General features: G+C 45.0%; 1 protein-coding gene across 5 annotated transcripts in view; it reads left to right on the top strand.

Moving 5' to 3' along the window:
- The first annotated feature begins 829 nt into the window (after window positions 1-829).
- SMAD9 (SMAD family member 9) overlaps window positions 830-25,360 on the top strand; it is a 67,756-nt gene continuing 43,225 nt past the window's right edge. For 4 of the 5 annotated variants that reach the window (XM_039531838.1, XM_039531818.1, XM_039531846.1 and 1 more), the window contains exons 1-2: window positions 830-940; window positions 22,727-23,355. In XM_039531838.1, the coding sequence (XP_039387772.1) occupies window positions 22,944-23,355 (412 nt within the window). In that variant the 5' untranslated portion in view covers window positions 830-940; window positions 22,727-22,943. Of the gene's footprint in view, window positions 941-1,005; window positions 1,103-22,726; window positions 23,356-25,360 lie in introns of those variants that run through there. The other variant, XM_039531828.1, reaches the window with a different exon arrangement.

The raw sequence follows: 25,360 nt of genomic DNA, 5'->3' as shown, positions 1-25,360 counted from the left end.
AACGGGGCCCTTCAGAACCTCTTTCACCTTCCAACACACTTCTGTCACCCCAGCAGTAATTTGTCCCATTATATATTAGTGCAGCATATAAGGCACTAGAACAGTGTCTACTGCGGGGTAAAAATGAAATGGTTTAATGCCTTTTATAAACACTCTTATAAGACGTTCGGTTGCAACACACTGACAAACACACAGCTGTCTATTAATGTGGGATGCATTAGGAATAAACTCATTACAAATGTACCCTCAGCATTAAGGCTGGGAATGAGAGTCACAAGGGAAATGCCATTGCTTGGGACAGGTGAGCGAGTAGGTAAAACCCTCTGCAGGGAACGATCCTGCTTTGGGCGGAGGGATGCAAAGGGGTGACCCACTGGTTATCCTCCACAGCTAACTTCCCTGCCTTTCCAACCGCCATGGATGCTGGGGGCTGAATCACACTAGTCATCTGGATTCTCCAGCCTCCCCCAAGCACCTAAGTTAAGTCCTAGCCCCTCTAGGAGGGTGAAACACACCAGTGAAGGGGGCCCCAGGAACCTTTTTGTTTAGGGTTTGTACAGCGCCTAGCACGCTGGGGCAGATGTGCCTGTTTGTACAGCGCCTAGCACGCTGGGCTCCCCTCACTGAATGCCAAGCACCCCTCGTGAGGGGCGCGCCTTGCTGGTGGCGGGAGCGGAGCAGGGGCCCGGCGCAGCCCTGGACCCCGCGCGCGGCTGGGGTGGGCGTGGGCAGCGCCCAGGGGCGGCACCGAGGCAGACGCGCTCCCTGGCCGCGCTCCAGCTCGGCGCACTAAGACAGGCTCGGCGGCTCCAGCCTGACTGACGCCGGCCGGGACTGCTGCTGCCGCTGCTGCCGGCCCCTGCTGCAGCCCCGTCCCCGCCGCGGCAGCGAGTGGCTGTGCGAGCCGCAGAGAGACGCGCGGGCCAGGCGCGAGCGGCAGGTAAGAGCCTCCTTTCCCCTCCCCACGCGAGCCGGAGACGCGGCGTGGGGCTTCCCCGCGGCCAGGGGCGGCCGAGGCTGCCCGCAGACCTCCCGCGGCTTTGCAAACTTCTCGCTTGGCAGGAGCCCGCGGCACGTGCGCGCCCCGCACCTGGGGAGGAAGGTGCCGAGCCCGGCCCGTTTGCATGGCAGGAGAGCTGGGGGGACGGGACCTTTGTCAGTGTCCTGCTGTCCGTGAGCGCAGGCGGGAACGCGCTCCCTGCCCGCCCCGAGACAGACCAGCTGCAGCAGGGTGTGTGCGCCTGGGGTGGAGGCTGCCGGTTCGGCACAGGCATCGCTGCCTGGCCAGGCACTGATTCGGGGCACAGCACTTTCCCGTGCTGACCCAGAGGAAAACGCACCTCCATCCAGGGCTGTATAATTACAGTCCAGGGGCCGCAATGAAAGAAATGGCCTCTCCCATGGGGGGGGGGGGGGGGGTCGCGTGGATCTTTTCCATTTAATTGCTCTGCATTGTACTTACCTTGTAGGCATTTAAAAACAAAGTTAAGAATGTGCTTCTCAAGTGTTTTTAGGCTGCTACGCGGATCGTTTCCTTGTGCTAAAATACTTGATTTTTTCCCCTCTTTGCTGGCTGTTCCTATGCCAGATATTTGCAAGAGGGAGGGAGGGGGAAACAGATACAGGAGACAAACTGACGCCAGTATTGTGATCGAAAGGAGGAGCACAAGGAAAAACACTTTTATGGATGGCTAAACGCTGACATGTCTTCCCACTATTATGATTTCTTTCCTTCTCATTTAGCGGAAAAAAACCCACATGTCACGTTTTGAAACACTTTTCCCCATCACATTGCATTTTGTAGTCTAGAAATCTTGCTACTGGAAATACCTGCCAATGAAACGTCAGCATTTGTCAGATTTTGTTAGCACATTTGTGTAACTAGCATATCAATCTGAATCCGATCAGTGTCTTTTGGACAAGCAATTACTGCCATTGAGCAGGATTTCCAAAACAATAATCTCAGCTATGGGCAGTCGCCTGATTTTTTTTATTTTTTTTTTAAGCAAGTCTGGACAGCGTAAATGGAGGAAATTCATAGTTGGTTCAATTTTTTTCTAAATTGTTATATAATATAGTGGGTGGCTTCCAGATATTTGTACTTTCAGTCTAAATGTATACGAACTGTTACCAGTGGTACTTGCTTTAAAGGATTCTCATCAATGTGAATGAAAATGAAGAATACATGTATAATTAAATGTTTACTCCAGTGGTTCTCAAACTTTTGTACTGGCGACCCCTTTAGCATAAAAGCAGCAAAGAATCCTGTGGCACCTTATAGACTAACAGACGTTTTGGAACATGAGCTTTCGTGGGTGAATACCCACCTTGTCGGAACTTTAACATAGCAACCCTCTGAGTGTGACTCCCCCCTGTAAATTAAAAACACTTTTAAAATATATTTAACACCATTATAAATGCTGGAGGCAAAGCAGAGTTTGGGGTGGAGGCTGACAGCTTGCGACTCCTCTATGGAATAATCTCACAACCCCCTGAGGGATCCCGACCCCCAGTTTGAGAACCCCTGGTTTAGTCTAAATAGATATAAGGAAAAAAGAAATTGACAAAAAATAGGCAACCTCTCAATGAATGAGTTTTCCCTTAAACTCTTAGAAGTAGGAAATAAGGTACAAGTTCTTGGACTGTATTCAGGTTTGGGGTTGTGCAGGAAGGACAGTGTAGATAAGACAAAGATTCAGTATTTTATAAATGAGATGCACATAAGAACATGTTTATAAATGTTAGGAGCACATTATCTTCTAATCTTCTGTGGTGTAATCTAAAGGAAGTACTGTAAAATTTGACTGTGAGCAATGAATCCTCATAGCAATGGCTTGGACAACTGTCATCTCTCAAAGTTCATCCTTTTTATTCAGCCAGACAACTCCCTTCTTTTAGATTTGATAGGTACCAGTGCCATTGCTGATCTGCACTAACATTTGTTGGCTGGTTTGTGTTTGTTTCCTATTCGCTTTTAAAACAGGGAAGTAATTTTTACAACATTTCCTTTGTTATACCAGTTCAAATAAGTTTATATCAGCAAAGTTTTTGGTAAATGAAATTTGCTGAGAAATATATATAGCTATATGTTTACTGAGGTCTACAGTGGTTTCAGATTCTCATCTCTGTCTGGCTTTTCTAGGAGAGGGAGAGGTAAATGTTTTCTTCTTTACTTTATTCCTGACATTTAGAAACACCAGCAGTTTTGCAAAAATGACTAAAATATGGATCTAGTATTTTTTTGCCACTCACTGTGGTAATTAAGGTTGTAAAATTATTAAAGGTACCCAGAGTCTGGGATAGATGCTTTTGTTTATGTATAAACTGAAATAAAATACAGTGGTGTACATCCTCAGTGCTTTACAACACTCATTTAAAAAATGCGCTTGTGTGACTGGTAAGTATCTTTTTTTAACACATTTGTTCAAACCCAAGAGACACATACATATATGCCCAAAACATATGTTGAGGATAGAAATATATTTAGAGGAATCAAATATCATGAAGGTCTGGATGCGTCTCCCATTGGAAATCAGTGGTAGCACTCACAGTGACTTCAGTTTCAACATAATTGGGTCCAAACCCCTGGAATCAGACTAGATACACAGTAAAAGATGTCACAAAACACTGGACAGTTAATTCCTCCTCCCCCCTTCTTTTCTTTACAAACTTTCTTCATCTTAACTCTCTGCTGTTATCAGTCAGGGAGATAGTGTCCCACAATCCTCTCTCTTGAATACTAAACTGTTGTAATTCTAGTGGCCAGGCTAATCCATCTTGACAAAGTTTTATTTTCCCCTTGTTTAATTCAGAGGAAGATAGCTGTTAATTATTAGTGACCTCTAACCAGAGCACTAAGTAGAGTATTACTACTGATGACAGTGGCTAGCAGCAATTCCAGGATCAGCTGGACTGTGCCTTCTGATTTAAATGAAGTTCACAGACTAAAGCTGGCCAAAAGGAAGAAAATATACTTTTGAGTAATTTGTCCATTGCAAATAAATAATGTAACAATTACTAATGAGCGTTTGTATGGATTCTATTTGCTCTGAATATTCTTTGGAAATAAGTGCAGAGGGGGGAAGAAAGCATGGTAAATATTTTAAGTTAAAACAATATAGCAAAAAAACCATGTATGCAATTGGTGGTTGTTCCTGACTTTCTGATTTTCTGCTGGTGGTTGGTATAAACAATAATATGAATGTTTATATGTATATTAGCAGCACAAAATAATAAGTAAATGACAACGAGAGCTTTATGCTGGTTTAGTACTGTCTGAGAGCATTTGGCATAAGAAAAAATTAGAAACAGAATTCAGTTTCATAAAATGACCATTCAAAAAAATAACCTAACTTATTTTCATTGGCAGTTTTTTTGCATCATGTTCAAATAATAAGATTAATATTTATGAAAAGGTGCTTATAATAAAGAACCTGGGACTGCTCCTGAGAATGCAGTGCGAAATCTATTGTTTATTTTTAGTTAACTGAAAATCTTGCAACCTCTACTCAAGAGAGTAGTACCAAAGAGTTGCAAGATTGGAACCAAGACTACTAAAATCCTTTCTAGTAAATGCATATGAATTAGAATTAAGCTAATTAACCAGATTTGTGTTGCAGATACATGTGGCTTTAGGCAGATGTGGTTTTGACCATTAAAGGGTTCTGCAGGAATTGTTGCAACACCTTATACAAACAAGATATAGACTGTTTCTTTAAGTTTGGAATCAGGATTGCAGCAAATAAGGCAAAGAGGTGTAACTCCTTCAGGCAGATATATTTTGGGGACTCCTGTGCACCTCAGTAGGTGCACAGATGTCGAAAATTTGTTTGGCTTTTTCTTTCCAACCTAATTTCAAATGCAATACATCTTCACAGAGCTAATCCCCATCATTATGGTGGTTGACTTTAAGGTTGGGGTTGCAAAATTCACCCTATACTCCACCCCCCCCCCATTGATTAGGAACACCTTTGTGTATCCTCACTGTTCTCAGATCAGGAATGCAATTTCTGTATCTTTTCCCACTTTCTTTGTCATTGTCAGTAACATCGCTATCCTCCCCTCATCTGAACTCTTGGCGACAACTTTGACTTCTCTCTGTTTCCTCAGATCCTCAGCTAAATCTTCCGTCTTTTTTTTTCTTTACCGTACTTTTCAAATTCCTCCCTTCCTGTCTTTCACTGCTGCCACAGCATTAGTCCACTCTGCAGCAACTTTCCATCTTTGATACTGCAGCCTCAAGCTCTCCAGCATCCTCATGTCTGCTCCCCATCAGAAACACCACTGCCAAAATCTTGTTCCTTTTCCTCTATGCTTCAGTCATGTTGCCACACAAATACGCACTCTGGAATCTCTATACATCAGCTTTCCTTCTTTCTGTCACACTAAATTTAAGCTTCGTACTTTCAGATCTCATATGGGAGTTGCCTATAAGCTCCAGAGCTGTGGTCCATTTAAAAACAAATCAGGATGTTTGTTCAGTTTTGGGCCTCCTTTTCCCCCTCATTCCCAGGTTTCACTGGCAGCAGGCGTAGGTCTATCACCATTAGTTGGTACTCTGTTGTTTGTTCTCTATTGCATTGCACTTGGTTATGCTTCTATTCTGTAAGCAAGGGGAGGCGTGGAGCATGATTTGGTTTACACTTCTGCAGTGGAGTGTTTGCTAACTGTACTGTAGTGTGTAAATAATACTTTTAAATGCAAATGATTGTGCTAGGAAGTCACCAAAATGCAACAAAGTTGAATTGTTTTTTGAGTTTGTTGTTTATTCATTTTTTTAATTTAATTTTCTAGATTGTTTACCTTAGCTGTGAAATCCTTAAAATGGTGTAAAGCTGCCTGAAATAGAAAATAAGACGTTGGTTGACACTTTCACACTTCAGGTGCTTAAATTTAAGCACCTAATGCTGCATGTTGTCTCTTATAAAAACACTCTGATTTTTAGAGGGAATGAACACCACACAACTCCAATTGAAGTCATTAGGAAGCGGGGACTGATGGGGACTATATACATACCTGGATGGATGGGTGCCCAGCTGTGTTGGTCCTTAGCCATGTTATAGTGAAATACTCAAATCCCATATAAAGCCTGAGCTTATCTAGCTGTGTTATGCAGGAGCTAAGTGGAAAATGCCCAGTCCACCTTCAGCAGCCTCTGGGCTGCTGTCACTTGGGGTATGGCTACACTTGCAGCTGTACAGCGCTGCTGCGGGAGTGCTCCTGCGGCAGTGCTTTGAAGTGTGAGTGTGGTCGCGGCACCAGCGCTGGGGGAGAGCTCTCCCAGCGCTGCAGGTACTCCACCTCCCCGAGGGGATTAGCTTACAGTGCTGGGAGCCGCGCTCCCAGCACTGGGGCACTGTTTACACTGGCACTTTACAGCGCTGTAACTTGCTGCGCTCAGGGGGGGTGTTTTTTCACATCTCTGAGCGAGAAAGTTGCAGCGCTGTAAAGCACCAGTGTAGCCAAGGCCTTGGTCTCTTCAGTGGTGGAGTCCTTGCCATTGGTCCTGTTTTACAGAGGCAAATAACTCCACTGCCCGCCTGCGCTCAACACTCCTCCTTGTCACTGGCATATTTGGATCTAATTCCCCAGCAGGCAGAGATTGTGGATGCCCCAAAGGGTATCATGGGGTTCCATGCTATAGAGCACTTATTAGTGCAGAGTACTGTGGATGCTCAAGCAGGCAAGCTTATTACATTATCATTTTCCATAGTAATACACAATGAAAGCCATTTAGGAAAAACCTATTTGAATGTGATATGACTTGAGCAACGCTAATGTGATTCAGTGGAAAACTGCTAATATGGGAAGTTGAAATCTCTCTGTACATAAAAAAAAAATAAATATAAAAACTGAAAAGAAGAAAAAAAATCTGTGCATCCTTTAAACTTTGTGTGCTTAGGAGAAAATGGAGGATGATGGAATTACAGCTACTTTATTTGTACCTGCTGTCGATCAGATTGGAATCACTTCTGAAAGTTCTCTCTTCTGGAATTTAGAAACCTCATCTGTATTTTGTTTTGCATTCAGCTACACCAAACCATGTCTTTGTAAAACACATCACACTGTGTTAACATAATGCTGAACAGATGCTGAAGGGTTTCAAACACCTTTGGTTTCCCCTGATTTCAGGGAAAATTGAAGGCTCTCAGCACCTTGTAGAACCTCACCGAATTGGGCCCAAAATCTCTTCTGTAATAAGCTGGAAAATTTTACACTTATGAAGATATAACATTTGCTTCATCTAGTACCTTTGGTTTTATTGCACAGTATAGATCAAATAGTACATTATGTTCTAGGGACCTGAGATACTAAATTTTCCACATAAAATATCCTCTACATGAAAAGTCCACATTAAGTACAGGTTAGGTAACAGCTCTTTAGATATATATCTATTACAATATGTTGAACATCTAATTTCGAGCTATTCCTTTTCCTAAAATGGTTGTGTGGGAAAATCTCCAGGAAACCAGTGATTGATCACAAGGATTACAGGATCTGATTAGTTCTAGCTCAGCCCTGACACTGAAATACTTCTGCAGTCCCTTCTTCCTGTAAGTGTTTGTCCTGATGGCATTTGGATATGCACTTTGTTTGAGAAGGGCCAGCATTTATTTTAAAAACCATTAACTCTAATTTTTCCAACCACTTCATTTTTAGAAACAATGTTGGACATTGCTACAACTTAGATGGGAATGCTTGGTATGCAAGGAATTCGGGACTCTGCCTGCCTGTAAAATGGGGATAATATTTCTTTTCTTCCAGTCTTTGTCTGTCTTGTTTATTTAGGTTGTAAACTCTTTGGGGAAGGGACCTTCTCTTATTGTGTGTATCTATAGTGCCATTCACCAAGGGGTCCTGCTCTAATTTGGGCAGTCTAGAGACTAATAAATAATAGCAATAATTGGTTAAGCCTCCTCTTTCATTGGTCTCGGGAGGCCACTCCCAACTGTCCTTAATCAAACATTGGCTTGAAATGGAAGTTTTGCCTGAGCAAGGACTGCATGATTGGGCCCTTGTTCTTTGTTCTGGTGAAGGTCTAGATCATCGATTGAAATCAACATCTGAGGTTCAGCTGGAGAATTAAGTCCCAACTATGCACCAGTCGGGTGTGAAAAATCCAGACCCTTGAGTGGTCAGCCACTGTGGTCTAACACTGTCTATGATTTGGGGTGTGTGTGTCATAAACAGACAATTAAGGGTTAAGAAGTTCACCTAGCCTAGCTGACACCTGATCAGAGGAACCAATGGGGGGACAAGATGTTTCAAGAGGAAGGAGGGAAGTTCTTCCTTTGTTCTATTCATTAAGTTCTGTGCAGGAATCACCCAGGGTAGTAAGTATTAAATAAGGAATGAATTAGTTTGTTTATTTCTTTTTGTGACTTTGTCTTTTTGCATTAGAGGGATAATCAAATTGGGTTTTCTTTTGTGTAACTAAGGTTTTTGCGCAGAGGAACATCCTCTGTGTTTTGAATCTGTTGTCTGTGAGAGTAGCTTGTATGCTAATCTCGCAGAGGTATTTCTTTTACTCCTTTTCTTTAATTAAAAGCCTTCTTTTTAAGAACCTGATTGATTTTTTCCCCTTGTTTTAAGATCCAAGGGGTTTGGATCGGTGTTCACCAGGAAATTGGTGGGGAAGTCTCTCAAGGTTACCCAGGGAAGGGTTACAATACTTGTGAGGGAAAGATTTTGGGGGGGAAAACAGAGTTTCCCAAATGACTCATAAACAGCTGCTTTAAACAATTTGGGTGGTGGCAGCAACCAGATCTAAGCTAGTAATTAAGCTTAGGGGTTCTCATGCAGGTCTCCACATGTGTACCCTAAAGTTCAGAGTGGGGGTAAAACCTATGACAGGTGTCCTTAAGCTGACCTAAGTCCCTGTGTAGACAATGCTAGGATAATGGAAGAATTCTTCCATCCAGCAAGCTACTGCCGCTGGAGGAGGTGGATTAACTACAGCAACCAGCGAACCTCTTCTGTCGGCGTAGGGAGTGTCTACTTTGAAGTGTTACAGTGGCGCAGATGAGATGCTGTAGCACTTCAGTGTAGACACTACCTATGCCAATGGGAGAGGTTCTCCTGTCACTGTAGTTAATCCACCTCCCCGAGAGGCAGTAGCTAGGTCAATAAGAGAATCTTTCCATCAACCTCATGCTGTTTACAGGAGGGTTAAATTGGCATAGCTATCTCTCCCAGAGTCATGGATTTTTCACACATCTGAGCGACATAGCTATGCCAGTGTAAGTTTTCTTGTAGACCAGCCCTTGGTGAAGCCAAGCATGGCTCATTATGTATAGACATGGACACCAGTTTCCCTAAGAAGGTAATACTTTAATACTCAGAAGGCCAGTACAATCAAAGGGAGATGATTCTGAGTAATTGTGCTACTTAGTATATATACTAGGCTGGGACCTGGTGGAATAGGGTGGGCGTGGGTTCCCTTGACCCTGGGCCCGTATGAGGGGCTGGATGTGCACTAACCTTTAAGCCAGAAGGCTGAAGTCCTAGACTGTTGCTGTTTGCCCCAGTCAGGAGGCTGAGGGCCATAGACTGTTTAAGTGTTTAGCGCTGCCCAGAGAGCCAGCCCCATAGACTATTGTTCTACGTGGAACCCTCCTGCTGGAGACCTGAACTGATATTCAGCCGACTTACTCAAACTTGGATATGGCATTTACCTTCCTAAAATCTATACAAAACTTAAGGGTCCTGTCAGGTTTCAGGAAGAGGATGATGGGGCTGTTGCTTTGGGACCTTTCAACCGCCCCCAGGTCCAACGTGGCCTGTATCTCGTTTTCCACTATCTCCCATGTTCATTGCAGCAGGGGCCGAGTGATCTCTCAGACAATCTTCCCTGCCATTGTCAATATTATATGCTGAACAAAGGTGGTCTGTCTCAGTCAGGCTCTGAAGGTTTTGGGGAACACCTTTAGTAGACTCCTGACCTGCCTTTGTTGTTCTTGGGTCAGGTTGTTCCCAATCTGTGGCTCTTCGGAGTCAGTCAGGATGGGGGTCCTAAGTCTGGCTTTGGGACATATGGGGCAATCCACCAGCCCCTCTCGAATCTGCCATGGGTCTAGGAGATTTATATCGTAGACTTGCTGTTTCTTTTTCCTGTCTGGTTGCCAGATCTCATAGGTGACTAGCCCCACCCGGCAGATAACCTCACAGGGCCCTTACCACCAGGCTAGCAGTTTTGATTCATCTGAGAGGAGCAGGAGGACGACCCTCTCACTGGGTTCGAAGGTTCTCTCCTGGGCTCCCTTGTTGTAGGTCTGCTCTTTGGCCTTCTGCGTGCTGTGGAGATATTTCTCTCACTAAGACCCCTACTCTCACCAGCTGCTCTCATGGCTGTAAGTCATTGCAGGAAGCCCTGTGATGGGGACAGTAGCTGTTCCCAGCTCTCCCACATCTGTGGCTGCTAGGCATACAACAGCTCAAAGGGAGGGAACTGCATTGATGATTGTGGGACCTCCCGGATGGCCAGTAATAGAGGTGGGATGAATTGGTCCCAATGTTGGAGGTCTTTTGGGGGAAACTTCTGCAACATACATAGAGCCCTTCCAAATTCATGGTCTATTTTTTTTTTTGTAAATTTCATGGTTGTCGAATTTTAAAAATCTTGAATTTAATGGTTTCAAATATTTAAATCTTAAATTTCATGGCGTTGTAACAAAGGATGAATATGTATTTAAAAACAGCAAAATATAAACATGTAAAGCCCTTTAGTGAGCGTTTCTCAAACTGTGGATCCCGACCCAAGAGGGGGTTGCAATATTGTTACCCTTGCTTTTGCGCTGCCTTCAGAGCTGGGCAGCTGTCGAGCAGCTGTCCGGCCGCCCAGCTCTGAAGGCAGTGCGGAAGTAAGGGTGACAGTACCGCAACCCCTCTACAATAGTTTAGCAGTCCCTTTTGGGTCAGGATCCCCAGTTTGAGAAACATTGTGTTTTTGTATACTCTTACCCTATAGTATAGATAAAAGTACACAAAAGACCAGATTTCATGGTCTGTGGCGTATTTTTCACGGCCATGAATTTGGTAGTGCCCTACTCATTGCCAAGTGTCCCATGGTATGGACATCATGGTCAAGTTGCAGAATGGCTTGTTGGTGGCACTGGGGCACCACCAACTGATTCCGGGTTTCTTGCATCTGGGGGTTGAGGTCAATGTGTTATAGGCATCACCTGTTATCTCAAATTGGGGGTATTGTGCTGCCCGGCAGGGTTCCGTGACTCTCCCACTGATGCTGACTGCTCATAGGTTCAACTAAGCATGAGGGTCTTCCTGATCTTGGCCAAAACCTGCCTCCAAATTCAACAACTCTTTGTCACGGGGTTGCACTGGGGTGTTCCCCTTGTCAGCAGTGTCGAGCTTACTATCTTGACATTCCCGGACACTCAGGTCAGGTCACTGGGCATCTCCCTCATCCCTTCAAGGAGGTCTCCCTCAAACGCCAATTCTGGATGATTGGACTTGGGATTTGTGGTGGAACCTCCATGATTCACCCCCAGTCGCAGCCAAGGATGACTGGATATGCCGGCTTCAAGGCCAGAGCTTGTCATGGTCCTAGTTTCACTGTTTACCATCCTGGTGACTTGAGCAGTGGGATAGGGCTTCCCATCCCTGTGAATGCACTGGAGGCAGATGATCCCTTCTTGTGGGCCTGGGGGTCCTAATGAGGTCTTGGCGGATTGTCAGCTTGCCGGAGGGTTGTTTATGGACTCTAGCTTCCCCGGTCGAGACCTGTCCGAAGTTACAGCTCATCATTGGATGTTCCCAGCGGAGGTGGCCGAAATGGCCACAGGTGAAACCTGGGCCAGTTTCAGGGCACCTGGGCCTGTCCTCGGGTTTTGTTGAGCTGGTCTGCTCACCTGGGGTTTGGGATTTCCTCACTATGTCCGGGGGCATGGTGGTTCACCTAGATGCTCTGGGTGATCATTGGGGGTTGGCGAAGTCCTGTCTGTTGTGGCATTTTGGGCCAGGGCTGGGGCTGTTCATTGGCTTTGGGTCCTCTCTTCTCTTGTTAGCGAAGTCGTCAGGGTGGAGGCCTGAGCTCCGGGGTTGACAGGGATCTCACGGCCAAAAAATTCTTCATGAGTGTGACTGCCTCATTCAGGGTCGCTGGCCGTTGGCAAAGGACCCATATGCTTCCTTGTGGTGGGAGGAGGTGCACAAATTGTTCCAGCACCACCTGTCAGTGACCTTGGCCTTGGTATGCCAGTCAGGCCTTATCTATGCTAAAGGGAAAAGTCAATCTAAGCTATGCAATTTGAGTTACATGAATAGCGTAACTCAAATCAATGTAGCTTAGATCTACTTATCACGGTGTCCACACTATGCGATGTTGATGGGAGACGCTCTTCCGTCGACTCCCCTTACTCTTTTAAATCAGGTGGAGTACAGGAGTCAATGGGAGAACGATCGGCGGTTGATTTAGTGGGTCTTCATTAGACCCACTAAATTGATGGCTGATGCGTTGATCGCCACAGTGTCTATCTTCCTGTAAATGTAGACAAGCCCTCAGATTGTAACCACCACCACCATGCATCTTTGAGCTGCTGTGCAACCATCCTCAGCCTGGCCCCATGTTGTACCAATACAATAAAAACCAGCAGGATCTTATTAAGATCACACAATCATTTATTCAGGTTCTGTATAGATGTTATAGTTAGACTCAAAGTCCTCAGTCTTTAGAGTCCAGTTTTATAGGAATTTATTCCTATGTCAGTTCATGTTCCATGTTATTAGATGTTTTGTTTTTCCTTCCTTTGAGGTGTGGTGGTGGATTACTCCTAACCATTCATTCATTGTTTAAACTAGGCATGCATTCACATACATTCTCTATCTTAATCACATCTATTTCACTGCCCGGATGGGTATGTCTTTCTGCACAGTCGTTGCTGATGCATCTTGGGCGTGATGTCGAGGGCATCACTTTTCAGGCACCCATAGTCTTGGGTGTCGGCCACTAGGAGTCCTTGGTACACAGCTTAGGCTGGGCTCATTAGGTATGAAGCCAAAAGGGTGGCCCACTGCTCAGGGGGCCAGTTGGCTCCTGAGGTGGCCCACTCAAACATGACAAGAAAGACCTCCGGATTGTTGTTGGGGCTCATCTTAGCCAGGCATACAGGAGCTGCAGGGCCAGTTTGAGTCACTTCTCCACCAGGGTTAGGGGTAAGAGGTGTCGGTAGTAGGGTAGTGAGCTGCTGCAGGCATTGCTGCTGCTCCTGGTGCTGGGCCCCCAACTCTCTCGTTGCTGCTGACTGCCCAGCTGTTGAAGGAGCCACTGCTGGCTTTCCATGAGTCCATCACAGTGGGGTCTCTTTTTGTCCCCCTTCTGTAGGGTGGTCTCTGGTTAGCCCTTGGCTCATCCCCTTGACTCAGGGGTGGGATGAAGCCTGAGTTCTCCACCACGTTGTTCTTCCCTCTCGGGGTCAAGGGCACTCCCTTCTGGTGGCATCAGGAAGTCTGCACGCCTACTGGATGTTCGTCAGGTGGTCTGACCTGCGACCATGCAAGTCGGCCGAGTAGCAGTTCAGGTCTCCAGAAGGAGGGTTCAGCACACCCCAGTGAGCCAGTAGTCCTGCTCTCCTCTCCAGGGTGAACAATAGTCTATCGGCCTGGCCCTCTAGGCATGTTCTGAGCACTTAAACAGTCTATGGCCCTCAGCCTTCTGATGGGGCAAACAGCAACAGTCTGACTTCAGCCTTCTGGCTTAAAGGTTAATGTGCATCCAGCCCCGCATACAGGACTGGGGTCAGAGGGTAAGGGGACCTGCTCCACCAGGTCCCAGCCCAGGGCCCTAGCAGGAGTGGGCGATCCTGCCACAGAGAAATGTGCGGTTGCTGCCTCACATCCCGGCAGTGCAACTGGACCAACCTCTTGTTTCTCAGGGCTACTTCCTACTGGTTCTGGCTGGTGCTGCTCTGTTGCCGCTGAGCTCTGTCTCTCAGATTTACAGTCAGGTGACCCTTACTCCGGTGTCTTCTCAGGGTCTTTTGTCTCCTGGGGCAGTGGGTAGACTTTCTTCCCCTCGGCTGGTCCTGGATTCTGCTGAGGGCTCGGCTCTCTGGGAGGGACTGTCTGCCTCCTTCTCTAGTCTGGCCCCAACTGCAGAGCCCTACTCTTATACTTCCTGTCCTGCCTGTGCACTTCCTGCAAGGGGGGCGGGGCGGGGTTAGCTACTCCCACCATGAGGAGTTAACCCCTTCTGTAGTGAAGGGAGGCCGCTCTGCCTCACTGCCTCCATAGTGATTCTCTTGCTTTGCTCCTCCCATCTCAGCAGTAAACTGTAAGATCAGAGCAATATCTATCTCAGATGAAGACAACTGATACTTACTTTGGGCCTGATCCTGCAAGCTCTGTATCTGAAGCTACCATTGATTACAGTGGGGTTTGGAAGGGCGGCAGGATTGGGCCGTTTGTGTGAATCAGCAGTAAGTGGATGGAAAGACTTGAAAGAATGACAGGGTTTGGCAAAATGCCATATAAATAAATCTGAAAGGCCCAGAATCCCTCCCGAGTCTGTGTGCAGAGAGAGGCGATTTGACCCCAGTGGACGTAACAGAGGGTTGAGTCCGGAAGCCCCCATGGGTGCTGTGAGTCCTACACAGATGTCAGGGATCTATTGGAGGCACAGAGATGTCTTCATGAATGCTGAGTGCTTCCCTACTGGCTCAAGGGCTCTCTGCTGCTCCAGCCTGAAGCTGCCCTGAGAGTCTCACCCCCTTTAAGGTTCTGTGGTGAAAGGAGCTGTGTAAGAAAGTAATTTAGCCTTATTATCTATCTTGTGGATTCTTTGCTAGATTGGGAGAACGTGCCTCCTCCGCACTCACAGATGCCAGCCCCTAAAAGGTATGTTTATGTTGCAATAAAACCCCACAACACTATTGTATTGTTCAAGCCCAGGCTGGAGCCCAGGCTCTGAGACCCACCCCCTTCGTGCATTTTCAGAGCTTGTGCTCCAGCCTGAGCCCAAACATCTCCATTGCAGTTTTTAGCCTTATACCCCAACGCCCACGAGCCCAAGTCAGCTGACTTGGGCCAGCCACAGCCATGCCGCGGGTCTTTTATTGCAGTATAGACGTACCCTAAGAAGGCCCTGCGGGGTCCGAGCTAAGAGGTGTGGTGCTGTAGAAGCAGCTGACTCTCTTTCCATCGGGCATGGGGAGTCACTAGCAGTACCATACAGCTGCAGTAGTTTGAGAATCATGGGTAAGAGGTCTGGGACTGATTGCAGTGCTCAGGGAGAAAGGAGTGAAGATCTCTCTCATCACACTACGTGTCGTTCAAAGGTGAGTGAGTGAGAGAATTCTTTAAGGGTAACATTTCTGGGATAAAATCCTGACCGTATTGAATTCAGTAGCAAAACTCGCACTGCTTTCAGTAGGGCGAGGATTTCACACCAGGTGCTTTGCTAGTATTTGCATGTGACAAAAAGACAAGGTTTAGAAATACCATTATCAAAAATCCTTCTCTCAAGTCACAGTTAGTATAAACAAGTTAAAGCTAGATTAAAGGGTATACGTGTTCAGACATGTTCGGCAGGGTTTAGAAATTGTAAATGACAAAGGAGGGTGGGGCCTAGTGTTCAACTGTGTAGATAGTCTGAAATTGAAATTCACAGGCTTCAAAATACAGGCCACTTACAAATAAACTCAGTGTGTGGGTCACTGAATTCCCTTCAGCTGCAGGCCTCCTTTCATCTTCATGCTTAATCTGCAGCTGCAATAAAATGCTTCCATCGTACCTCATATTTTTTTTCCTTCCCTTCAGCTTTTTTCCTCCTGTGCTGTCTGCTTGCCAGGTTTCCCTTTCTTCCCTTTCAAACTGGTTTCTCTGTGTTCCTCACCCCCTCAGCTTTAATTCCATGCCTCTCAACTGTACCTTGTTATGGGGGTTAGTGTAGCCTAGTGGATACAGCACTAGACTTACACCTGGGGACCTGGATTCTGTTCCCAGTTTTGCCACTGATCTCAGTTCACCTCTCTGCCTCAATTTTCCATCTGTACAATGGGGCTAATGATACTGATTTCCTGCTTTCTTTGAGATCTACTGATGGAAAACACTACATAACAGCTAGTTATGATAAAGCATTATACTCATTTTAGACCCAAATGTATGTGACTTTACCACACTTTCATATTTTAAAAAATTGTTTTTCTGTCCTTTGTTGCTGTGTGAAAGACCTGCACAAAGAAATGACTGCAGTGAAACAGAATATACACAAAGTGGTGTCAAAGGCAGACATTTAGAAAAACCTCTGGGGAAAAAAACCCACTCTTTCCCTATGATCTCTTTTAGTTACAGTAATCTGAGGTGTTAGCTGTAACAGGAATATGTAAGAAAGTTACAGATAGTATCGCGTTAAACACACAGTCCTTTATATTGGAGACATTTTATCTACAGACGGTTTCTTTTTCCTTTGATTCTTGTAGCGGTTTAGTTGCTGTCCTATAGATTCACCGTTTCCCAGTGTCTAGCAATATCCCAAAGCATTGCACAGTGTATGTCTAGACAGCCCTCTGAGAATATCTACTCTGTGCACATATTTAGCCATTTCAGTGACACCGAGACTGATGACAGCAGTCTTTTTTCTAGACTGGTACCCGTGCTGCTTGTGAGTCAGTCGGTTGGGTGTACAGTGAGAGCAAGACAATCTTACACTGTGTCCTGGATGGATGTGCAGTAGGGTGCAGTTCTTACTGTAGATATGTATGTACACAGCATTAGGCAAAACTGGCTTCTGCTCTCTACACAGTGGCATGTAGCCATGTCCTGTTTCCTTTAACACCAGTGGAACTTTTCCCATTGACTTCAACAAGAGCAGGATTATATCTGTTGGGTGAAATCCACCCATGTAGAAGATCAGCACAAGGGCTATGCACCACTAAAATCCTCAAAATTGGATTTAAATGGGTCATAAGTGATGCATAAGCCTTGTGCTAGTCCTCTGTCCAGGAATAAGTTCCATTGGCTGCACCATTGGGCGCTACTTGAATTGTCTCAGAGTCTGAGACTCCCAAGATCCATTCCTGAATGCAGGGCTCTACCATGCCAGGGCTGTGTGCTCCTACTGGACAAACTGATGCAGCTTCCATTAACTTACTAGATGCCTTTTCACTGACTTCATTGGGAGTTGGATCAGGTTACAAAACAGCAAGGGTATGATGGCTCTGTGTCCTCTGCAGTCCTCTCCTCTTAGTGTCAGGCTCCCTAGCAGCATGGCTTCAACAGAGCCACACTGCCAGGGTATTCTGTAGCCTGCAGCAGCCCTGGGGTCCCTCTTAAAGGGTCTTCCTATCACAGAAGGAATCAGTGGAAGAGTAAGATGGTTTCATGCTGTCTTACCCTTCCATCCTGAGCTCTGTGGAAAGTGAGGTATGCTAGAGAAGTAACTATTGACTGAATGATGCAAGGCATTCACACGAATGTTGCATGTTCTATCACCACAAAGCTTGAAATTCAGAAACAGTGAGACCAGAACTGGTGGTAACACCAGATCTCAAATGGCAAAGCTCATGACTTTGTAAAACTGTAGAGTTTGATCATCAGAGTTGAGACACGCTTTTCCCATGGACTCAAATCATCCACATAGGAAAACATGTCAGACCATCAATGCTGGAAACACGTCAGACTCAAGCATTGCTTAAAGCATTTTAGAACTTTAACCTGGCAGTGCTGCAGGAACCCACTACCAGTATAAGTTGCTCGATACGAGATGCTTATGTCTGAAACAAATGTGGTCCTAAAAGATTGTTTAAATTAAATTAGGTTGTGAATTACCATTTTTCTGTCTTTACAGCACTATAGCAGAGAGGCTGCCTAAGTATTTCCTAATGGAACATCTAGGCACAGGAACAAATGGTTTCGTCTGCTGAGCAGCCTGCAGTATTCTGTAATCTAATAGCTCTGAAGTAGGATGTTCTGATGATAATGTTAGTCAATAGCAGTATAGGGTGTGTATATCTAAAAGCGGCATTTAATGCCATTTATACTTTGTATGATCATTTAGATTTTTTTTTTAATTCTTGTCTTAAGAGAGAAATGAAGGAGCATGAAAGGAAATTGTACAATGTAGCCTTATCTTAGATTTCATCACATGGTCTACAGAGCACTGCTTTTGCTTTTATACATGTTCCCTTGGCTTCTCTCCCACTAACAACAATAGTGTTCAGACTCATGCTGAGGTCACTGTTGAATTATTTAATTTGACTGGAAGAGATTAATGTGTTTATTTAAAACCTTGTTCAAAATGGAAAAAAATCTCAGAACAATATTCTTACGTATGTAAGTTTGTATTCCACGTATGCTTTCAGATCTGCTAATTGTAAAATTACATTACCTTATCAAGACCAGTTGTTTACATACATTAACGCCTGGGGACACTCTTCAGATAAAAAAATGTGCCCCATTTTCCCCATCAGCCTATAGCAGGTACTTACAACCGTACTGATACAGCAGGAGTTAGTCATTGGCTCTCTAGGTTCCCCATTCCTGCCGTAGGGCCTGATCCACTAGTCGTCATCAGGGCTCCTTCCTATTCATGTTTTGTTTTCTCTCATGAGGCTGGAATTTGGAGCAGCCCAAACTTAATAGCTGTGTGCAGAGTAGAGTCTGGATGTCTGACTACTGGGTCAGACCAAAGGTCTGTCTAGCCCAGTATCCTGTCTTCTGACAGTAGCCAATGCCAGATGCTTCAAAGGGAACGAACAGAACAGGGCAATTATCAAGTAATCCATCCCCTGTTGTCTAGACCCAGCATCTGGCAGTCAAAGGCTTAGGGATACCCAGAGCATGTGGTTGCATCCCCGACCATCTTGACTAATACCCACTGATAGACCTATCCTCCATGAACTTATCTAATTCTTTTTTGAACCCAGTTATAGTTTTGGACTTCACAACATCCCCTGGCAACAGGTTGACTGTGCATGGTGTGAAGAAGTACCTGATTTTTACTTTTTATTTAGTAAAAAAGGGAAGCATCAGAGAAGAGGGTTGGCTTATGAACGGGTATAGAGAGGGAGAGGTGGGACATAGCCCCTCCCCCCAACAGAGGGAGCAAGGAGAGGCAGCACAGCCAGCAGAGCCAGAAGGGATGAGTTGGGGTCAGAGTCTCTTCGCTTCTGGCCACGCTGCTTCCCCTGCAGCCTCTGAAGCAGCTGCAGCTCCAGGGCTGGCAGGCTGCAGCTGCGCTACCCAGCCTGCTGGAGCAGTTCTGGCCAGGCCAGAGACATCCTCCCCTGGCCTGCCCCAGCTAAGGTGGGAAGGGATGGGATGGGGAGAGTGTGGGGTCCCAGGCTAGGGGTGGGATCATGTGGGAGGTGGTCACAGGGGTTACTCCCCTGACCCCAGCTTCTCCCCCCCAGCCCCAATTTCCCCACCAGTTGCTGTCCCAGCCCATCAGGGTAAGCCTCTGGCGGGCCAGGACACTGTTTACTTAGGTTTACCTCTGTGCCTGTGGACACTCGAGGTAAACAAACCTTCTCGGCCTGCCAGCGGCTTATCCTGATGGCCCGGGAGCCAAAGTTTGCCGACCCCTGAATTATAGGGTCGGCTTATGAATGGGTCATAAAAAATTTCCATTTTTACTTATCCATCTTGGGGAGTGCCTTTCTCTGTACCTTTTCCATTTCTAATATTTGCTTTTTTGAGATAAGGTGACAGGGCGCTGGAACAATTTGTATAGTAGGACTGCTGAGAGCCATTGAACCAAACTGTAAACCCTGTATATGATGGAAACCCCTTCAAGCTGCCACATCCCCAGTGCTCCTTGTTCCAGCACCTATTTGGGGTGACCAGAACTGCATGCAGTATTCAAGGTGTGGAGGTACCATTGATTTTTATGGTGGCATTATGATTACTGACTTATCATCTATCCCTTTCCTAATGGTTCCTAGAGAGACAAGGTAGTTGAGTTAATATCTTTTATTGGACCAACCAACCTCTGTTGGTGAGAGAGACAGGCTTTTTAGCTACACAGAGCTCTTCTGATATTAACTCACTTATCTTTTCTCTCTAATATCCTGGGACTGACATGGCTACCACACTGCATACAACTAACATTGTTCCTAACATTGTTCACTTTTTATGACTGCTGCTGCACGTTGAATGGATGTTTTCAGGAACTAACCACTCGAGAAAGAGATCTTGGAGTCATAGTGGAAAAAGCTAATTTAGATTGCATTGTTTTGTATGTATAGTTGAGATTGTTTTCCAGTATGCATTACTTTGCATTTATCAGCACTGAATTTTATCTAGAATCATAGAATCATAGACTTTTTAAGGTCAGAAGGGACCATTATAATCATCTAGTCTGACCTCCTGCACAATGCAGGCCACAGAATCTCACCCATCCACTCCTGTATCAAACCTGTGTCTGAGCCATTGAAGTCTTCAAATCATGGTTTAAAGACTTCAACGTGCAGAGAATCTTCCAGTAAGTGACCCGTGCCCCATGCTGCAGAGGAAGGCGAAACCCCCCAGGGCTTCTGCCAGTCTGCCCTAGAGGAAAATTCCTTCCCAACCCCAAATATGACGATCAGTTAAATCCTGAGCATGTGGGCAAGACTCACCAGCCAGACACCCAGGAAAGAATTCTCTGTAGTTACTCAGATCCCATCCCATCTAACATCCCATCACAGGCCATTGGGTATATTTACCGCTAGTAGTCAAAGACAAATTAATTGCCAAAATTAGGCTTTCCCATTATACCATCCCCTCCATAAACTTATCAAGCTTAGTCTTGAAGCCAGATAGCTATGGTGGCATTTTGGGCGGGCTTTTTTACTGTTTTTTTTTAAAATGGGGGGTATGTTTAGTTTGAACCTCTATTATGGTGTGTTTTTTTTAAAAAAAAATCCATGCAGCTTGCAGGCATTTCACTCTTGTGACTGTACCTTTTAAATTTCTATTTCAACTAGCTTCTTTATTTTTAGGTAGTCCCCCTTTCTGAAATTAAACGTTACTGTGCTGGTCTCCTTTGGTATTTCTCTCTCCCCCCACTCCTTCTGAATGTTAAATTTAATTATATGACAGTTGCTATTACTGAGTGGTTCAGCTATATTCACCCTCTTGAACCAGATCCTGTGCTCCACTTAAGACTAAATCAAGAATTGCCTCTCCCTTTGTGGGTTCCAAGAAGCAGTCATTTAACGTGTCTAGAAACTTTCTGTCTGCATCCCCTCCTGAGGTGACATGTACCCAGTCAATATGGAGATAGTTGAAATCCCCCATTATTATTGAGTTCTCTATTTTTATATCCTCTCTAGCCTCCCCAGGCATTTCACACTCACCATTGCCAGCCTGGTCAGGTCATCAGTAGTATATTTCTACTTCTGTACTCTTCAAGCATGGAATTTCTAGCCATAGAAATTCTATGGTACAGTTTGATTCATTTAAGATTTTTAGTCTATTTGACTCTATGCTTTCTTTTACATATACTGCCACTCCCCCACCAGCACAACCTACTCTGTAATTCCTACATATTTGCACACATACGGTACCTGCCCACAAAGCAGGTAATCATACATGCTACATTCCGTGCAATAAACTGGGTAGTCTGCTGCTGGACTTCTGCCTGCATTCTTTTTACTCCTGCAGCTTTTTTGGGGTTGTTGGTTGTTTTTGTGGGGTGGGGAGAGTGTCGTGGTTTGGGTGGGGAGTGGTTTATTGGCCTAAGTTTTTAGAGAGCATTTGGTGGATCTGGCTCTCTCGCCTCTTCTCAGAACTCCTCTGTTTATGCTTCTGTTCGCTTGCTCCTTTGGTCGCTTAGGCACGGGCTTTTTAAACCCCTGTTTTCCCTAAGTAGCCAGGTCCCCTGGTTAATAGATCCTAAACGGATTAAGGATCAAAGCCTCATTAAGAAGATCTCAGCCTTGCCTAGCTGATTCCAGACAGGCCTTAGGGCCTGCTTCTAGGAGGTGCAGAGCATCAGTCAGTTGGAGTTGAGGGCACTCAACACTTCCTGGAAGGACCAGGCCATTTATTTGGTAAACTGATCCAGTCATTACACAAAGATGGAAATCACTGATCTAGACCAATTACAGTTTGCTGCTTTGTCAGCTACTCAACTTTCTTTTGATAAATCATTCTGGCTTGTTGAATTCATTTATAACATAGCACAGAGACTGGCACTATGGCATTGAAATAAGCATGTGTGTATTTTGCACGCATAAATGTGTTTCTTCCTCCCTGTTTTCAATTCACTCATGCTGTTCATGTTTTCATGATAAGTCTTTTCTCCCAGTGCTTGTCATGTACATCTGCTGGGCAAGTAGGGTCATACGGGCAACAACAAAGACCACTGTGATTTAGGGCTGCATGTCAAATGTCCTTTCCTTCTTGTCCACAGAGGAAAGCTCTCAGGTACAGAGCCCTGTGGGGTGCAGGGTGTACAGACTCACTTGGGCACAGTCACAGTGGTGGTCAGCTTCTTGAGGTCCTCCACCTCCCATGCTTTAAGGAGGGCCCTCAAGAAGCTGACCACAGGAAAACAGGAAGTGAAATCACTAGAAGCTGACTGTAAGTGACTATACTCTTTGCTTAGTCTAACGTTAGAGAAATCTAAAAACCAAGGGACCAGCTTCCAGGGATAGCATTGGGCCCAAAATAGCAAACAGAGTGAAAAGTAAACACACTTTTGAACTTACTTCTCTTTTTATCTAATTTTATTAAAAACATAAGTCAGGAAACGTATTAAACCTAACTATGGATTGTGTTATTGTTTCAGGCTTGATCGACATTTTCTTGGTATTGTGGAGAGGTCTGAATCTCACCCAGTTGGAGTGTTCTCAAGCTGTGTCTAAGATTAGGAAGACTGTTATGTGGGAAAGAGACTTTCTGTGAAGGCAGCTGCCCATCTGAATATTGTGAAGACTTCACCCAAGCTTTGTAAGCAGCAAGGGATTTGTGCTTCTCTTTGCACTTACACACAATCTTTGCTTCTTATGCACTCCAGCACCCCTATTAGCTCATTGTTCTCCTTCACCAGCCCAGCAGTGAAGAGACTGCTGGGTTGGAAGCAAGGAGATGAAGAGGAGAAGTGGGCAGAGAAGGCTGTGGATTCCCTGGTGAAGAAACTGAAGAAGAAGAAAGGCTCTATGGAAGAACTTGAGAGGGCTCTGAGCTGTCCTGGCCAGCCCAGTAAGTGTGTCACAATCCCACGCTCCTTGGATGGGAGGCTGCAGGTGTCTCATCGCAAGGGGCTGCCCCATGTCATCTATTGCCGAGTGTGGCGTTGGCCCGATTTACAGTCTCACCATGAATTGAAACCACTAGAATGTTGCGAGTTCCCATTTGGCTCGAAGCAGAAAGAAGTTTGCATCAACCCCTACCATTACCGGCGGGTGGAGACCCCAGGTAATATATCGGCTGAAAATTATATAATTATATATCAGCTCTTTGGGTGAAACGTCTGTACTTGGTGCATCATAACTAGTCCTATTGTGAAATCATAACAAAGAAGACTCTGTTCAGCTGGAAAGATCAGCTGTCTTTTCTGCTGAAAGGGATCCCAGATCTAGCTTCTGCCCATAATTGTGATTTACAAGGGGCTCTACTCTCCTCTGGTAGGATACAAGGAAATCCCATTGAAGTGTGAGAGGAGAATCGAACATCAGGAACTTGTCCAGGGTGCTGAAAGCGTTTTTCCTTTGATGTATTGGGTGCTAGCTTCCCTGAGAACCTCACTAGCTAATGTGCTGGCACTATTGTGCCCATTAGCATGAAATTAGGCACAAACGGGTCTCTCCATCCTGGCTGGATCTTTGCCCAATTCTAAAAGGACAAAAACTGATTTACTAATCCACAGTAAATGGCCTTTTTAAAGATTAGAGTGGATCCACAGGGATGGATTAATTGTTATGAAGGTGCACCGAAGATCCTAGACCTTAGATCAGTCAAGGCGTCTTAAAATACCTGCTGTCTTCCCGTTGTGAGTTTTTCGTAGCTGGGTGGACAGTTCTATTCAAACCCCCCCACCCCCAAAGTCCACATGCAACTTTAAATTTTTCTGCTGAGGATCCTCTTCAGGGTAGATGTCAACCTGCATTGTAAATCCCTGCCTTTATCACGAGATCAAGTCATTGGATTTGTGTGGCAAAGAAACTGCTGAACAATTATTGTAAAATTATTGAGCCCAATCCTGGCCTTGTGGCAATTTACTAGTGAATAGGGTTTGTCGTTAGTAACTGTAAACCAGGTACCACCATTGATGATCCTCTGTCAGTCCTAAACTTTGAATTGACATTAAGATCAGATAAAATGAACCATGGGATTTTTCTTTTATTACTGTTTCATATAATTTGAGAGAGAGAGGCATTTATTAACATTAATGCAACAATGGCTGCTTCCCTTCCTGATGTTCCTTGCTTTAAAACTGAGCTCTCACTCTGAAATGGATCTGAACTTCTAAAAACATTTGTTTTGTCTAAATCTTACAGGTGAATTGATAGTTGTCTAATTTGGGTGGAAGTGGTTGATTTAATGATTTACTAAAATAAGCTATTCAAGTAATCTCAAAAAGACACTAAGATAATATCCATTTTCTGTAAGGTGACCAGATGTTCCAATTTTATAGGGACAGTCGTCCCCCCGTCCTGATTTTTCACACTGGCTATTTGGTCACCCTAATTTTGTGTATCTTTGCCTTTGAAAGGTTGTTGGCTTTATTGTCCTCTCGCACTGGTGTAAGTCAAGAGTAATTCCATTTAAATCAGTATATTAATCATGAATAGTGCAGATCTTATGATCTATTCAATGTCTGCTAACAGCTGTTATTCTGTGACAGTTCTGGATACTGCTGCAGGAGCTCTGAAGTTTGTTGTCTTTGCCCTTAAGCCCAGAGGGTTAAGGGTCAGGCTCTGTCAGTATCTGGTCCTGGTGTCAGGCACTCCTCTCCTTTGAACAAAATGTAACAGCTCCCAATTGTCTAGGCTGCAATCCATTTAAATAACAATTTTGGTTAGCTACAGAAAAATACAACACTTTTCATGTCTAACTGTGGTTCCTGTAGGCTTGTGTGAGTTTCTTTGCATCTTAGCCTTAGGAGCTAAAGAAACTGCATCTTGGAATGTTCACTAATAAACCCAGTGATGGTCACAGAACTGCTATGCTGTATTGATCTCCTCAAATGTCCTTTATTTTTCAACTCACTCTTCCCATAAATTCCATTGTTCCCATTCTGTTGTCCCTTCTCTTGAGTGACCCATTCTATACTCCAATCCATAACTTAAATTCAAAACTAGTGGTTTTGATTTATTCAGTGAGTTCCTCCTATCCCAAAGACGGGACTTACCATGGCAGAGTGGGGAAGGAGAAAGAAGGGGCAGTAGATATCCACCAGGGAGACCAACTCTTAAGGCCC

This window comes from Mauremys reevesii, linkage group 1 (genome assembly GCF_016161935.1).
Source record: "Mauremys reevesii isolate NIE-2019 linkage group 1, ASM1616193v1, whole genome shotgun sequence".
NCBI lineage: Eukaryota > Metazoa > Chordata > Testudines > Geoemydidae > Mauremys > Mauremys reevesii.
The sequence above is the reverse complement of the archived record's forward strand: the minus strand, read 5'-3'. Positions and strand labels throughout refer to the sequence as shown.